At 39.3% G+C, this 17,573-nt stretch overlaps 1 protein-coding gene across 4 annotated transcripts in view; it reads left to right on the top strand.

The window, feature by feature from the left end:
* The first annotated feature begins 7,194 nt into the window (after nucleotides 1-7,194).
* Nucleotides 7,195-17,573, top strand: part of plecb (plectin b) — a 130,856-nt gene continuing 120,477 nt past the window's right edge. For 3 of the 4 annotated variants that reach the window (XM_044209200.1, XM_044209217.1, XM_044209199.1), the window contains exons 1-2: nucleotides 7,195-7,671; nucleotides 10,433-10,625. In XM_044209200.1, the coding sequence (XP_044065135.1) occupies nucleotides 10,436-10,625 (190 nt within the window). In that variant the 5' untranslated portion in view covers nucleotides 7,195-7,671; nucleotides 10,433-10,435. The remainder of the gene's footprint in view (nucleotides 7,672-10,432; nucleotides 10,626-17,573) is intronic. The other variant, XM_044209201.1, reaches the window with a different exon arrangement.

The following is a 17,573-nucleotide window of genomic DNA, read 5'->3' as shown; positions in this document are numbered from 1 at the left end:
ACTCCTGCGGCCTGCGGCTCAGGGAGCGAGGTGCACTGGCATGCGGTGTCTGGGTCTGGACCAATAGTGGGGAGGTATGCACTGCAGGAGTGTGCGTGTGTGTATGAATGTGGTTTATGGCGAGCGAGTGCTCCTGTGTGTATATGTGGTTTCGCACTCGACTCGTGTATGTGTGTATGGATTCATGACTGTACGGCCATGTGTGTGGATTGTGCATGTTTGTGTGTGCGTCTGGCCAGCGCAGTTTCCTGCATGCCTGTGTGGTGTGACTGTGTGTGTGCGAGTGTGTTTGGCGGTTAGTAATAATCACATTATATATCCACTTTAATATTATTGATACACAGTCATATGTTACAACAAGCATATCTCAAAGTGCTCTGCTGCCCTCTTATTGCCTGTACAAACTCTCCCATGATACAGTCTGCTCCAAAAGTGACTCATTGCAGAGAAGCGTTCAGTCTTTCCATTGATTGTTTATGTAAGTCATATAGACTGAACATAACGTTTGCCTTAGCGTTCCAAATTTCCGTCATTACTTTATGGCTTCATTGGCGTGATCGCTCTCTGAAAATATGTGCCTTCCATCGCACAAACAGATGAAAAAATAAGTCTTGTGATGTTTTAAACAGAAAAAGGCTCACGGTGGCTAAGGTGGTATTTCCGCTGGGTAAGGAAGTAGATGCCTGGAGAATGTTAAGTGCTTGAGGAATAGGATGATCTTTATAGATGTGGTGAATGTTATGTCTGAGGCTTTGTGGATAAAACAAAGTTTCTTCCAATGAGTTTAATAAGACTGTTCTCATGGGGAATTGGTCAAATAATCCATGACCTGCCCTGAACTCAATCCCACTTTTAATAAAATTTGAGGATTTTTTTTTTTATAATTCCACTGGAGGGCAGTGTTGGTCTTGTAATAATGCCTGGCTGCTGCAGGTAAATGTGTGTTTGGGTGTGTGTATGCCATTGGAAGCGCAGACAGTGTCAGCATGACTGAAGTCGACTGAAGCTGTCTCTTTTCTTCCCTCCGGCTCCAGCCTACTCAGTATGCACCCACATGACGCATAAATCTTCCACAGTGAGCAACAAAAAGTAGGTCTGGGCATTCATAAAACATGTTGTTTGAATGGGGTGGCGGGGGTCAGGTCAGCTCATTCTAAGGGGACTCAAACTCGCCTGGTCTGACTTCAGTTGGCACCTGTCCAGCATTCCTTGTTCAGAAGAGTAAGATGTGTATGTCCAGACTAGTGGTATAGATCAACATAAACAACAGTTATTTCTTGATCAATTCAACTGACAAATTTTTATTAGAGAAATTAACTCTAGAGAGGCAAAACTGTGGGTTTTTTCTTTTCCTGTAGATGTTGCCAAATCCGGAAAGGATGATGAATTGGTAGTCTGATTTTGTTCTAGAGTACAGAATTGTTTTTTCATCATGTTTTTTGTCCTTCATGATTTTGATTGTTATTGTTGGTTTGATTTTGTTTTTTTTTAAGGAATCTGCGTATTGCTCTAGTATTCAGAAACTTTGTGAAAATGTTGCCTGTGTTCAGGAACGGAAGTTTTGATTTATGTGATTTTGAGGATGAAATATGTTGTATCCATAAATGAGTGTGTGGCGAGGAAATTACCAAAACCAAACAAAACTAAACAAAAAAAAAAAAAACTGCCAGTGTAGTCCAGCCCAGAAATAATGCAGCTTGTTAGAAGTTAAAGATAATGGATTGCAAAAAAAAAGCTTTTGCCTCCGAACGTCAGCCTTAAATCCTATGCTGGCCAACTTTTGTCCACACAGGCAGAGCACAGTAAATACAGGGCTAATTAATGCAGAGACACAAACAGTAAACTAGTAGAAGGCAAAACTCCGTAGAGACATTTGGTTCTGTTGTTGATTTGGCAAGACCTGAAAGTTACAGACCAAATAAAGACAAAATGGGCAGAATGAGTGAGGAGATCTAAAAGGTAGCTAGGAGACACCAAATAGGAGAGTGAGAAATGTTAATGGAACACAGGGACACTGTCATGGTTTTGAGTTTTGTGTGTAATTGATTTCCTGTTTTATTTTGAAATTTAAAAAAAATCCCTCGCGTGTGGTAGTTTTGCTTCCTGTCGTTGATTACTTTGATTGTTTTCAGCAGTGTCAATTAGTTTCTCCTGTGTCTCATGTTCTGCCCTACCTGAGTGTATTTAGTCTGTGTTCTTACTTTGTTCTGTGTCTGGCAACCAGGCCTTTTCCCCCTCATGTTGTCTTGGATTTATTGTGTGTTTCTGGATTTTGCATTTTGTCTTCTCACTCCTTGGAATTATTTCCTTGTTTGGACTCCAATTTGGTTTGCTGATCTCTTTCTGCCTGATGACCCCTGTAAGCTTGTGAACATTATTAAACCATTTATCTGCACCTGCCCTGTCTCCTAGTCTGCATTTGGGTTCAGTTCCCAGTTTTTCCTGTTGGACACTAAATGTAACAGACACAGAGAGGTTCCTAACAGAGAAAATGATTAGTGTTTCTATTATATAATATAATGATTAGTGTTTATAATTTTTGAAAGTTAAAACTTTCAAAAATGTCCAAAATGTATCTTGTGTTAAAATATATAAAGTCCAGCAGTGTTGTCATTATAGCTCATTACAAATTATTACAAATACAAAATATTACAGCAAACTTTATGCAAAGACATACAAATATTTAACGTTTTGATTATGGCCCGCAATGTACTGTAAATTGGGTAATTCTTGCAGAGTGAACAAGTCAGAAAGTTAGAGAATAAGGGGGCAACAAAAGTAATTTATACTGTAGGTCTTTGTAGCAGAATCGTGCTACTGTGAGTCCCCTTGGCTCTGAGACACTCGCGGAGACCACGTTTTCAGGTAATATTCTTTATTCTTTTCTTTTTCTCCACACACAATCTTTCTAGATAGTGCCTGTGGTTTTGTCATTAGGTCTGCTCAGTTTCCTCAACAACATCATATACAGTAACATATAGGCTATAGGCCTACAGTATGTTCCTGACAATATTATTTTCCCTGGAACTGTTTGTTCCAAATTAAAAACACAAATGTACCCTGTATTTTTTTGGGAACTATGTAATTTGCCAGTCCTCATTTTGTTATCACCTGTACCCCTCCAGTGTAGGTAAGTCATTTTCATTTATATAGTAGTTAGAAGTTATCTCATTGCACTTTTCCGAGAGAGAATTCCATCTAGAATTTTAAAGTAATGTAGTGGTAATATTAATAAAGTAATAATAATAACAATAATGATAGGAATGATAGTGATAGGAATAATAACAGTAATAAGACTAATAATAACAATTGTAGTAGCAGTTGTCGAGCAGGAACATGGGAGCAGTAGGAGGCTCGCAATCACAGATCCAGACTCTGCAGCTCCGGAGGCAGAAACACCTGCAGAAAGTGACAGAAGGTGAGAGGAGAGAACGAGAAGGCGCAGAACTATTGGAGAGAGAAGATGTCGAGTTAGTAACATGCAGTAATGGGATAAAAATGCATACAGATGGAGAGGGAGAGGAGGAGAGAGGAGCTCACTGCATCATGGGAAGTCTCCCAGCAGGCTAGGCCTATAGAAGCATAACTAAGGGATGGTTCAGGGCTTACCTGAGCCAGCCCTAACTATAAGCTTTATCAAAGACGAAAGTCTTAAGCCTACTCTTAAATGTGGAGATGGTGTCTGCCTCCCGAACCCCAACTGGGACCTGATTCCACAGGAGAGGAGCTTCATTGTGAGTATGGTAATTTTGAAATAAATCACTCCAGATTTAGAAAGTGCTACCACATCGTCCCCCAAACTTCCAGCTTTGTTGCTCAGTAGGTCATACTGTACCCTGTAATAACAGAATAGGTACCCAGAAGTTAAATGAGTATAAGTTTCCAGATTATTGCCCTCTTATTCCCTGACTTCCCATCTTGTTCCCTTGTACCAACATGTCTGTATCAGTACGTAGTATAAAAAATTACGTTGTTGGCCGTAATCGGAAGTGTTACCAAATATTATATAGTGACAAATAATCCACACCATTATCATCATGATAATAAAAACACACCACACAAGTACAATAAGACACAATTTCCACTAAATTAGAATATAAATATATTAGTATAGTAGTTAATTTGCTATGGGGCACCTTGCTCTTAGTCCTTATTAATATTTCATACATAAGTGAGATTGTTATAAAAGCTTCTTTTTAATGCGGTTTGCTCTGTATCTGTAGACAGCAGACAATGTTGAGTGAGGGTACCGAAAGTAGGCCATTATTTCATTCATAACAACTGCTACACTGGCATCACACCAATTTCAGCTTGTTAAGCAAGGTTAGCCTCTTTGTATAACAATGGAAATGTCTCAGGTGCATTTAGCTCTTTAGTCTTTCAGATGAGAACTATAGCACAAGGTTTTTATTGAGCCTGTGTGCTATGAGCAAGTCCTGGTCACAAAATGACTGGAAACATGTTTTCATCAATCAAATGCACTTGTTTAGAGTTTAATGTCTGCCTTAATCTTCTCATTATTATCATAATCTATGTATTTGTATCACTTCTGTTTCTAGAATTATAACCTGTCCTTTATGCCCATAATGAAAAAAGCTGCTTCTGTGCCTCAATGAACCCGTGCTGTATGGCCACATTACAGTTTTTCATAATTACTAAGTCACATTTCTTTATAGGAGTTCACTTTTTCCAAACTCTTCACACAGTCAGCACAGCAGCAGTCAGTGTGGACTAAACTGGGGATCACTTTTCATTGCATTTACACAAAATGCATTCAATGACCACATTTTTCCTATTTAATTTACTGTTTTCTCACTCAAAATCAGCCACCACCAAAACTCTGTGTATTTACACTCCATTTTGCAAGTTAACCTACGATTGTCAAAACTGTAAACTTTACGTTCAAAAACAGAACTAAAAAGAAATACAAAAAATTTGTGCATATGCGCCTATCTTTATTCCTATGACCTCTATGAAAGATGCGTTCCAGGTGAGGAAAGAGGGCAAGTGAGGCGGAATCCAGGACGTTTTGTAATTGTATGCGACGATGTGGCGTTACACCATCTCTTCCAGTCGTTTACAGCCCTTCCCAGGATGGTGTCACTTTTCCTTCCACCTTATTCTCTATTCCTCACCCCCACAGAGGAAATCTTTTCCTCATGGAGGTGGAAAGTTTATGACCACCAGCCACATGATGAGGTGTCCCTCTTGGACACAATGAATGCTGGGTGTCTGCACATTCAGAAGATTGCCTCAGACGTGCAAAAAGATTCTTTCCCAGGTGGATTGCAAGAGAGGACATGTGAGAGGATGAACTTGTGGCCAAAAGCAGAAGGCAGGGTTGACTAGCACTATTGTATTTCTATATCTGTAGCTATCCTATACAAGTATGTATAGTGAATATGTATAGTTTTGTATTGCATTACTAGATTTACTTTACTTTCATGTTGTGCACTTGGAATTACTCAAAAATGCAAAAATGGCAAACAAATAAAGCCTATTGAAGCATAGTGCAGCCTTTCTGTGACTGTAAGGTAGCACAATACATGCAAAACAGAAGTGACCTTGTTTTGTTGTAACAGAATCATGGTTTATGCTAAATAAATAAAAGCTAATTTTACAATTAGACAATAGTGACACTAATTGTAATACTACCTGTTGTTAGTGATTTTTATGGTCATGAGTGACAAAGTGTTACTGTTGGCAGACAAATGTTGTCAGTGTTTGAGTACAAGAGTTGATCCTGAGATGTGTATGAAGTGTTTTGGTTGCATTAGTGCATTTTGGATGTGAGATTGAAAAATGTGAGAAATAGAGAATTAGCAAAAAAAATGTTATGGGTGAAATACTGGATAGTTTTATCTCGTTGGGCCTCAGACTGTTGGGCCCCAACCAGACACTGCTTTTTGTAAAGAGTCACAAGCCGAAAAGGTTTGGGATCACTGGTTTAATCTTCAACAATGCAATTTATAAACTTATCATATGTGTTTCTATGTAAAATCTTAATCTGAAAAGTAACTAGTAACTACAGCTATTGATAAAGAAAGAAAAACTGTTGTATAAAAGTACTGGAAGCCGTCTCCACACATCAAAAACAGTATAGTGTTATAAGGGAAGAGTGTTTGGCTGATTTGAAAAGATGTAACAGTTTATCTCAGATCTACTGTGATCTACTTTTCTGTCAGACACATTTTTTAAAGCAGACATTCATTGAAAGTATTGGTGATATCTGCAGTTAGGCTTTGTGTGAAAATATATAAAAAACAGTTTCACTGAGCAGATGTATTACCTGACCTTTGCACCTCTTTTTCCATTAGCCTGCACTAATGGGCCTTGTACTGCAGTGTGGTATTATTATATACATATGAGCTGAAGATGTCCAGTGGTTGCGACATTATAAGTGGCTAAATTCACAGTCCTTCACTTCTACAGTACAGATATCAATCAATGATATCCCTTTGTATGCAAAGAACCTGAATATATGTGTAATATTTTATCAGTGAATGTTAATTTCATATAGCTACCCACACCATCTGCTTAAGCATTCACATGAAAAAGCTGAAATTATCTTGGGAACCACTGATATCGGTAGCTAATTATTTTAATTTTTAAACCACCTTGAATTTGTTCAAAAGAGGTAGACCCTATTAATTAATTTCGATACAAAATATTTAATTAGGACTCTGACAGGGTGAGCTCTTGCATATAAACATTACACAGCACAGCATAAAGCAGGGATAAATGCTGACTCAGGGCTGTTCTGAGTGCATGCTGGCCTTGTGATGGCTCCCTTGGGAGCTCATCACTATATCATCTCACTTTGTGCATTTTCTACTGCTCTTTTGCTTCAAAGATTTACGCAGCGTGTCGCTATTGGTTGCACTTAACGAATGTTTGCCAATATACAGTGATGGTGAGCAGTGACAGTGACAGGACAGGACCAGCTTGCCTTTTATTTTTAAACACAGCACGTGTCACGTGATACCTGTTAACACGTGGATATTTATTTAGCCTAATCCAAACATCACCACCGCCGAAAACCTTCATTTTCTTAAACTCTTCCGCCTGATTGCTCTGCTGTCCGCAGTAGCCTGCAGACACAACACCGCACAGCCCGGGACAACCAGGCAAACTAATCGAACAGTGAGTCATGCAGCTTTTCATCGCAGCACGAGACCCTGCTGCTGGAGAAACGCCGTTAATTGCTCTCGATCGGTACAGTGGCTCCACGGCAGGTCCGCGGTGCGGAGTGAGCGTCCCAGCAAGGACGCCTGCGTCCTCCTTTCTCCGCAGTTGTGAAGATTAGAAGCAGCGTTTGGAAGCTTTGGGGTGCCAGTGAACGAATGCACGAATGATTGCCGACCTTTAAATTCAGAGGTGTCGCCAGGGAGGGATGCTGGATGGGAAAGAAGAGAGAGCAGGGCTAGAGGAACATCACAGATGACTGCGGATTCTGCGCGGCGGGTCGTCTCTCCAGCCTCCCGTACAAGGAGTGGCTATCTCACCATTACCGTGCGCACACATGCAGTGCGCCGTCACACGCACGGGCTTTCAGGGACTTTATTTGTTTTGGGTGACGATAACCTGCAGGACACAGACGGAAGCACCGGCACTACAGCATTCATGGCTGTTTGACAGGCTTTTTACGCACTGATCCGGCACAGCAGTAAGGTAAGACAGGACTACATGTTCTCACTGGTGCTGTGTGAACAGGACAAGCAAACTGGCAGATTATAATGACAGGAGAGAAGTCTGTCAACTTGCCTCACGGAGTCATCCCATTATTCATGTGTTGTAGTGTGCGTTGGGATCAGTTTGTTGCAGGTGCACCAGGTCAGTAACGTTAGTTAGGAATTGGAGGTTCCTGGAGTCCCAAAGGTGCCCAGCACAATAATGCATAGTTTAATTGCACCATAGCCCTGCACAAATGTTTCTAATGAGAGAATAACCTAATCTTACTGTAGCTGTCACTCCTATTACAATTTATAAATGTACATGCAATTCCACAGTTTAATACTGTCAACAACATCTTACATTTTGGACTGAATCTTATCACATGGGGGGTTAGGTGAGGGCCTACAGCACTGCTAATAATGAGATCTCAGACTCTGACATTACAAAATTGATGAGCCAGTTAGTAGTCTTTAGTGTAATCCAGCAGCACTGGCCATTCATTCTGTGTCATTACTGTGTGGTCTATAATGCAGTAGAACTAATAAGGCAAGCTGGTGGGACATTTTTTAAAGGCTGAGGTATATTTTCATCCCAAAAAACTAAGGACACACATTTTCAATTCAATTTTATTTATATAGCGCCAATTCATAACAGAAGTAATCTGACTGCACTTTTCCTATAGAGCAGGTCTAGACCGTACTCTTTATAATATTATCTACAGAGACCCAACAGTTCCCACCAAGAGCAAGCATTTGGCGACAGTGGCAAGGAACAACTTCCCTTTTAAGAGGCAGAAACCTCGAGCATATAACAGGTAAGCTTTGAAATAAACAGTGTCTGAGAACCTAATTACTGTATACTGTTGTGTGATGACATCATGGCCCAATGCTAGCTGGACTGCCAAATCATTTACATGTACAGTATGATAACTTCAGAAAGGAGTTAACTCTGAACAACATTAAGGCATGTTACAGTAGTGTCATCACTTACTGTAACAGTGCTGGCTGCAGGTCTTTGAACACACACTATCTTTTACAGTGGGTGTGTCACTGTCACAACATCGACTGCAGAAATATTTATTTACTCAAATTATTCAATCACACACATACTTTCCAAGTCATTGTTGTAGTTACTGTAAGTTAAAACATGCTTCTGGAGCTCTCTTGGAACATTTATGTTGACAGAGAGTTAAGTGACTGCATCATGAGTTGACAGAAAGTGACAGGAGGTGTCTCCTCAGAGAGCCTTTCAGGAAACACTGCTTCAGTTTATTTGGCAGATATACAGATGGTGTGTATGAGTGCTGATGACTCGTATAACTATGTGTTCACTAAGCTCACATTCATCAGTGTAGGTTGTACTTTCACTAAGCCAGCAACCATTGCCCAGGTGTGTTTATTAGCCTGGGCTGTTTCAATCCTGGTTTCCTCGCTTCTTTTCATGTACCTTTAACATTTCTTGGTCATATAAACTGTTAGCTGGTGTGTTGCTCTTGCGTTGATATCAGCCATTGTTGGGTTTTCACTGCAATAGTAAAACAGGATAATTTTATTGATGGTTTATTTCCTCCCAGGACTTACACAATTTATAAAGTATTCAAGGAATAGGATGGGTATGATGTCATGCGTAGTGAGTTGTGATATTTCACAGTGACACAGATGATTTCCATTCTGCTCTGTCACTATTCATAGCCTAACTGTTGCTGCACATTACTAGTAAATATTTAACCTAAAGGACTGAGCAAAGAGTCTAAACATAACCCATAGTGAGTGATTGTCAGCAATGTAAAGCAGTTTTACACGTGATTTTCCAAAAATGCCACATTTGTCATTACGATTGTCTTTGGATATAAATCTAAAGTTTAGTCTGTATGGCAGCTGTGACATGTACTGATTCAGTCTTCAGCATGTGCAGTGTTGACTTAATATTTTCATAAATGCTTTTTAGAAATGTTACTTTACGCACCTTTCCTCCCCTGACCAAACTCCACATAAGCAGAGCAACGTAAGCAATGGAGGAGCAATGTAACGTCTTCAATTTTGCATGTGAACAGGTGAAGGTCCACATATGCTGTTATCATGGCCATGAGGCCTCTGCCTGCAGGCATCTCCACACGCCACTGGTTATATTTGACAAAGTACATTGAGTGTCTAGCCCTTCCTTTTGCATTTTATGGCGCTCTAACGTTAAGTATTTTGAGTTTTATCTTATCATACATTTCGATGGCAGTTAAACATTAAAAGAGTGCGGTCACAGCACACAAGAGAAAGCCTAACACAGCGGTTGGCTTCGGCTGGTTTAGTAAAGCTTGGGTGTCTGTCTCTCTTTTACCTCTTGGTTCTTGGCTATTAGATTAAACAGTCAGTGGTTTAATGATTAGCCTGATACTTGTCAAGAGATTTTTGCTAGAAGTTGTTGAGTGTTTACCTAGTTTCAGAGGCCTTGGACACCTGATGATCTGCAGCGGCAGGGTTTAAACTACTGTACCTTTTTATATGATAACCAGGACATTAGCATTATAGCATTAAAAATTAAATCAAATGTAGCAAATCAGTCTGCTATCTGCAAGTAATCATTAAGTCAGTAATCATTACTAATATACATTTGTATCATATCACACTGTAGGTGTCAATTCTGAGGTGGTCTTGTGTTGAACTTGTGTTTGTCTACATAACCCGAAACAGCTCTATATGGTTTGTGGTTATTCATTCATGCAAACAATCTCAAACTCTTGTCTTTTAATTTCTCTGGAATGTAGGTGATGGCGACCCGTAAAGACAGACGCAAGGATCCAACCCCAGTGGAGGAAAGCTATGGAGAGAAGAGCAGTGTCCCCTGTCCTGGAGACACCCTGCCCTGGAACCTGTCCAAACACCAGAGGGTGAAACGCTCCAAGTCAGCCTCAGGGGAGGTCCTGGATCCGGCAGAGAGGGCTGTAATTCGCATCGCAGGTAGGATGATTATAACAACTGCAGTTACTCTCCCACACGTGATACAGTGCGTACATGTACTCGCTGCAACCAAACATTTCAACATCTTTCTATTTTCTTTGTACTGTGCTGTTTACTCCTGGCTGGCATGTTTTTCTCACAATTGTAGGCTTTCATTCAATGAAGAGTTATTGAAGAGGGAAAAGGAAAGCACTCAGCGCTAGCTAGCCTGCCTGCTGTCATTTAGCTAGCTCATTAGTCGCTAAAAGGATAAGTTCTCACATTTCATTCAAAAGATGTATTTGTACCATTGACTCCTGTCTCATGGAGCTGTTAAGATTCTGACGGAGGACAGTTAAGTAAAAGTGGATGGTGTGACACGGCTAATAAACTACAAAATTCCTCCATTTTAGACTCTCCTTCTCTTTGTTCCCTCAAAGGTTAGCACTGTCAAGATGGCTTGCTATGGGTCAATGGTGTGGATTTGTGTGTCAAAGTTCACCATCTATTATTGATTTATATCTACATAAAAACAAACGCATGCAAAAATCACATATAAATAAATAAAACAAATGGTTAATGCAATGAACTGTGTTCCAATGTTATGCTTTCTCTTCACATGAGTAAAACAAAACTTCAATAACTAATTTCATTAACTTTTAATTAAAATGTCCTAGCAATCGTTAATTTGGAGACCAGGATTTTGTAAAACAATGACACAATATGATCACATCATCATGACGTGATTCCACCAAAAGCTGATAATAATATTGAGAGAATTTTGCATGATGCATGAGTGCTGGGCAGTTTAAGATTAAGGTTTAAGTTGAACTCGACATGAAAGATTCGCGCAGCTTTACTTCACCCCTATAAATACATCTAGTGATTGTGGCAATCACTAGAATTTTGTACCGAAACGCTAGTGTGACCAGGCCTTTAGGAGTGGCTACAAGTTCAACAAAGTGTGGTAACGTGCAACAGACTTGAGATATCAGACGTCAGAAGATGTCAGTGAAACAATGCTTTTCAGCTTAGCTTTAAGTTCATCTGGGTGTTGTATAGTTAAACTGTAGTGGAAACCAGACTGTTCACCCCTTTGAAAAAACAACCAGAGAAGAAAGAACATTATTCATAAAGTTGACTCTTCTATTTATGAAAATCAATAGAAAATCCATTTATTAATTATGTCAGGGCCATTGTCCTCTGTGGGAATGTCCTTGTTTGCATTTTGGGTAGAACTTGTCAGACAACATGACATCAGTTGGTAGAGATGTTGACCACTGAATTTCCCAGGTTTGTACTAATGTGTGTATTTTTTGGTGTAGGGCTAAATTTTCTGTGTTTTGAAATAGCGGCGAGAAGTACCTGGATTTTGTTTACAACAATATCATGTAAAGGGACATTGATAAAGTAATAAGTCCTGAACTTCTTTGTTTTCGTGAACAGGATCACTTGCTGCTGGGTTAGCGGTGGTAGGATGCTCTTCTCTATTGTAGCCCTAATATGCATTTTAAGCTGCCTTGACCTGTTTAGTGCAACTTTAAAGGCCAGGTCACTAAGGAACAGTTAACCTTGTACAATAAGTGATACTGTATGTTTTGTGCATATATATGTACGGTATTTATTTCCCTGTAGAGTGTAAGGTGTGGTTCTTTTTGCTCAAACAATAGGCTGGGATCCTGTCCAATTCAACTGTAGGGATGCTGGAAACACATTATTTATTTACAGTGCGGGTTAGCAGTGCCAAGTGTGTGATACATTTACACAGTTCATGGTCAGTGAAGACCTCATGTAAAACTGACTGCAACAATTAATCCAAGTCATAGGTTTATTAGAAATGCCAAGTCATAATCATTCCTCGTTATATGTAATTGTCAGTATCATCTCTATAACATGGTGAGGCTTATGATATAATAATATACTAGTCATTTAATATCTGAATTCACTCCTGAGTGATATAACTTTTATGACCTAGTAAATTAAAATACTTCATCGCATTGCAATGTGTCTCTAACACAGTAGGCTTATATTATCAGCCAATATTGGCTTAGCACAGATATATTAGTATCAGTGTTGGCAGATATGCAAAAAGAAATTGCATTACATGAATTCTAAAAATGTGTTCAAGGTTATTTCCAAAATGTTATTTCCATTACTGACTCAACACAGTCAGTGTAGAAAGGCAGGACAGCCCCACATCTGCACTGAAATGATGAAGAGATGACTGGAAAATGATGATGGACATAATGGACATCACCAGTCATTAAGACAAACAGTAAAACACTGTTCAAAACATGTTTATTTGTATGACTTCTTTATCACTGTGGTACAGCAATGAGATGTATAGTACTCCCACTTTATGTTGTTACGTGCTAATTCTCAATGTGCCAATTTTAGCACAATAAGTCTTTGATCGAGTTTGTTTTGGAATGCTGTGCTCCTGCCGGGCTAAGAGGAAGTTTGCATAACTTTAGTACCTACAATAGGCTGGCGTCCACATCCTGTACTGCTCTTCCTCTATCCATCAGAAGGCCAGGTCAGGCTGTGTCAGCACCCATGGGTGAGGCTGAGCTTTTGTTGTGGGCTCTGCTGACTGACTAACTGGCTGCCACAGAATCCCTGACTGTATATAGATGAGCATGTGCTAGAGAGGTATCAGAAGTGGACTATGCACAGTTCTTGTTAGTGATAACCTGCTGTGTGGCTGAGGCAGCACTCTACTGTTTTACATCCTCCTCTATGGGTGGAGTAATCCTACAGTTCTGTGATTTATCAACCATTTTTAGAACAAACTTAATAAATGCTGAAATGCATTGACATCAAAGTAAAAACAAGGCTCTCTTTCTTTGTTGTAGCTGCCATAGTGGAAATGCAAGGACCACATTACATCAACAATGACATAAAACACTGATAGTTAGTTCATGTTTTTAAGTCCATGTATTAAGGAGTTTGAAATAACTGCTTGGCTAATGGCTCCAGATTTTAAGGTAACAGGTCAACATTGTGGGAAAAACGCTTATTCGCTCTCTTGCCGAGAGTTAGATGAGAAGACTGATATCACGCTCATATCTGTCCATTTAAATATGAAGCTAAAGCCTCCAGTTGGTTAGCTTAGCTTAGCATAAAGAAACAGACTAGAGACAGGGGAAAACACCCAGTCTAAGGTAATTAAATCCACCTAATAGCAGCACTAAAGATCAGTTATATCTTTGTGTTATATCTTGTTTCTTTTTTCTATACAAAAATGAAATGGAAAAATGGCAATTTGTGGTTTTACAGTTATGTGCTGGACTATTTCTTTTGGCTGGGCACTTCCTGGAGTCTTGTTGTCACTGGGGGGTTGCCAGGCAACCAGCGGAGACTCAAGGAAGACACTGTGCATTGCCAAGAAATAGTCCCCCGTAAATTGGTCTTTTTACACCTTGGTTTCTGTACTCTTGGCAAGAAAGCGAATAAGCGTATTTCCCACAATGTCAAACTATTTCTTTAAAGCACCAGTTCTTAACATTTAGGAGGAGCTATTGGCATGTTTTCATTAGTGTATAATCACCTGAAAATAAGTATTGTTGTGTTTTCATTACCTTTAGAATGAGCCGTTTTTATCTACAGAGGGAGCGGGTCTCCTTCCACAGAGGTCGCCATGTTGCACTGCCATGTTTCTACAGTAGCCCAGAACAGACAAACCAAACACTGGCTCTAGATAGGGCCATTCGCATTTTTCGCGGCCACCGTAGTTTCTCCTACACGCTTGGAAGGGGAGGGTGAGGCGAGTGGTATTCAAATGGTTGCAAACTGCTATTTCACCACTAGATGCCACTAAATCCTACACACTGGACCTTTTAACGCCCAGTGACTTTATATGTTTTGTGTTTTTAAAAATTCTGGTAGTAAAAACTCGAGATGTGCATTTGAAGTATTTTCCCAGGATGCACCTACAGAGTGTTTAGAATAGTAAATCTTTGCTTTGATGAAATCACAACAGCTTCAATCTCTTTTGTGTTACTGTAAGTCAAACAGCGGTTGAAAGTAGCAAAATGGGACATTTATTCATATAAAAAAATCGAAGTACTTCATGTAACTCTGTAACTCGAGCTCTGGCTATATGGGACAGGTGTTCTTTTTTGTGTCTTGTCAGCTGTGTCCGAAGTACATGACTACTCTTGCGGATCTCTAAATTAGTCTTTAAATTCCATTTATCTTTCTAATTACCTATTAGAGCAGCTTAGACACATTTCTAATCACCTGTGGGAATAGGCCTTGAAAAATTAGACTGAGAGCTTGTAAAAATCTGGTGTTAAGTGAGAGCTTCAATGAAATAAATTGGATCTTATTACCTAGCAGTGACATTAGGAAGTTGTAAATAGGAATGAGGAGACTCCATTGGGATGGTCCTATCAAGAGTTATAACCATTATCTCTTTAGGCAGTATAGCTGATGCAAAGTTGGTCAATTTTTTATTATGCTTTAACACCCTGATTTCCATATTATTAATACATATTGTAGTTTCTATTTGTCTCTGCTCTCTCCTAGTACTATTTGCTGACTCACAGTGTACACTCATTCACAAACCAGTAAATGATTGAGTTGAAAGTTCTCCAGTCAGTGAGCTGTCAGACTTGTCACAGGGAGGATTTACTGTTCACAGTATGGCTTTGGGGTCAGTACAGGAGGACAGAGAGAGGTCAGAGGTCATCTCCGATGCTGGTCAGGAGAATCTTTAGTGGATGCATGAGACAGGTACTCAAGGACTGGCTCCATGCTCTGCAACATGACTCATTATGAGGTCAGCCACTCTAACCTGCCACCTTGTGGTTGACTGTTGATGTCTCTGTTCGACCTTCACTTGAGGGGTATGATACAAGGAATGAGAAAATCTTTAAAGGGGCTATTCACCCATTTTACAAAAAAACATTTTCCCATGTAACTGTAGTGGCATAGTCATCTAAGTAATTTAGATTGTGGGAAGAGAACTGTCGGCTTCCAGTATCATGTGACCCATTGACTAATCTCCATAACAGATATCTGCATAAGAATGCAGAATCTGTAGGCAAAGGACAATATTTTGGTATCGGAAGCTTTCATAGTCTGAGTAGTATTGACCAATAACGTTTGAGCGGGCTTTGGTTTGCATGCAGGTAAACAGTCCGCGTGGAGAGCAAAAAAGGCGGAATGCATTAGCCTAAATGCAGTCTCGGAACCCATCAGCTATCCTCTAAATCGTCGTTGGACGATTGCTGATGGGTTCTGAGATTGCTCATTGACCGATGCTTGTGTGTATTTTGCTAAGATTATTTAAATTTGCATGAGCTCATTGAAAGGGGCACCTCTGAAGTTATATAATTATGTCTTTAGTGGATGCTCTGTAGATATTAAATAAAAAAAGAACATTCACATCAGCCTCCTAGTGATAATCATGTTGTGCAGTATATGGGAATTTATGGTAGGTTCTGTTATCAGGGAATCACAATTTGTCAAGTAATACAAGTACCAAACAGCAGCATATCAATCAATGTATTAAAATCTCAATTATCAGTTATATTGATACTAATACAAATAGCTTCACTTGTGAAATGTGACAAAGGAATCTGTTGTACTGTTGGATTTTAAAGTCATAGACACAAATGATTTTAGATGTTAGCGTAAATGAAAAAGGCTGTCGTTCTATTACACAGTGTAGTGATTTTGAAAGCATACAGTAATATATAGCTACTGCAGGCCCAGAAAAATGTAGTTTATGACTTGAGTCTTATACTCATTAAACCTGATACTAACTGTTTAAATAATTGAATGTCTGTCTTGTCTTGAATGTTGTGCTACTGTTCAAATAGAGATAAAGAAGAAAAATCATTGATGTTAAAAAAATTAATGTCATTAATGTTAAATGCAGAGTGTGTTGTTAAATTTAAAACGTGTGTGATTGCTTCATTAGGCAACTGTATAGTTAATTTAATTAAATTGAAAAAAGAGTACTCCACAGATTTATGGTGGACAGTTAGAATATAGAATCTTTTTAGAACATATTTTTTCACATATGCAGTAAACAGACTTTTGAAATGCGTGGAGTTCCCCTTTAATTTAGTTCTAATGGACTTATGGTCTGCATAATGCACAATGTATCACAATCCATGACATGTAGGTGTTGTAGGTGATTGTTTTGTCATCGTCATGGTCATCATCAGGCAATTTTAAAGGCAGTTGTGAAAAATGGTAAAATTTCATATGGCTTTTGGGTTAATTTCTGTAATAATTTAAATAGAACAAGTTTATTGACACTAACTGAATTTTATTTGCTAAATGTCTACTACTCTTACAGTCAGTGTGTGTGTGTGTGTGTGTTCTAGTGTTGGGATTGAGAGTCCAAGCTGTGCTTAAACGGCAAACATCCCTGCAGACTACTCGTCAATTATTCATTATGGGGGAGGCTATGATCTGATACTGAGATGACGCCACACAGAGACTCTCTCACACACAATGGCCTAAGCGCTAGAGATTTACTGTGGAAATGATCAGCGTTAATGAACAGAGCCCCAAGTATCTCAGCAGCACTATGTAGCTCGTATATTACAGGCTGAATGGGGAATTATGGGAGTCATCCGCTGTCCGTTCCTCATGTTATCAGTGTGCACTGTGACAGGACCAGAGAAAAGATGCCTCTTCAAAGCTGTAAATCTTCATCTGCACCACTGCAGTGATAGTACCACTGACAGTTACTTCATTACACATACTATTCAATTCAATTTTATTTATATAGCGCCAGTTCATAACAGAAGTTATCTCATTGCACTTTCCAAATAGAGCAAGTCTAGACCGTACTCTTTATAATATTATTAATAATAATAATACCAAGACTCTTGCCCTTAGTCAGCTTTCATAATAGTGCAATAAAACAAATGTAATGGAAGCACTGGAGCTGAACGCACTGGCGTTTTATCATATTAGGTCTTGCAGTTTTGGTCTGTTGATCTGATT

The sequence above is a fragment of the Siniperca chuatsi genome, linkage group LG9 (genome assembly GCF_020085105.1).
Source record: "Siniperca chuatsi isolate FFG_IHB_CAS linkage group LG9, ASM2008510v1, whole genome shotgun sequence".
In the NCBI taxonomy this organism is placed as follows: Eukaryota; Metazoa; Chordata; class Actinopteri; order Centrarchiformes; family Sinipercidae; genus Siniperca; species Siniperca chuatsi.
Note: the sequence above shows the minus strand (reverse complement) of the source record. Positions and strands in the feature narration are given on the sequence as shown.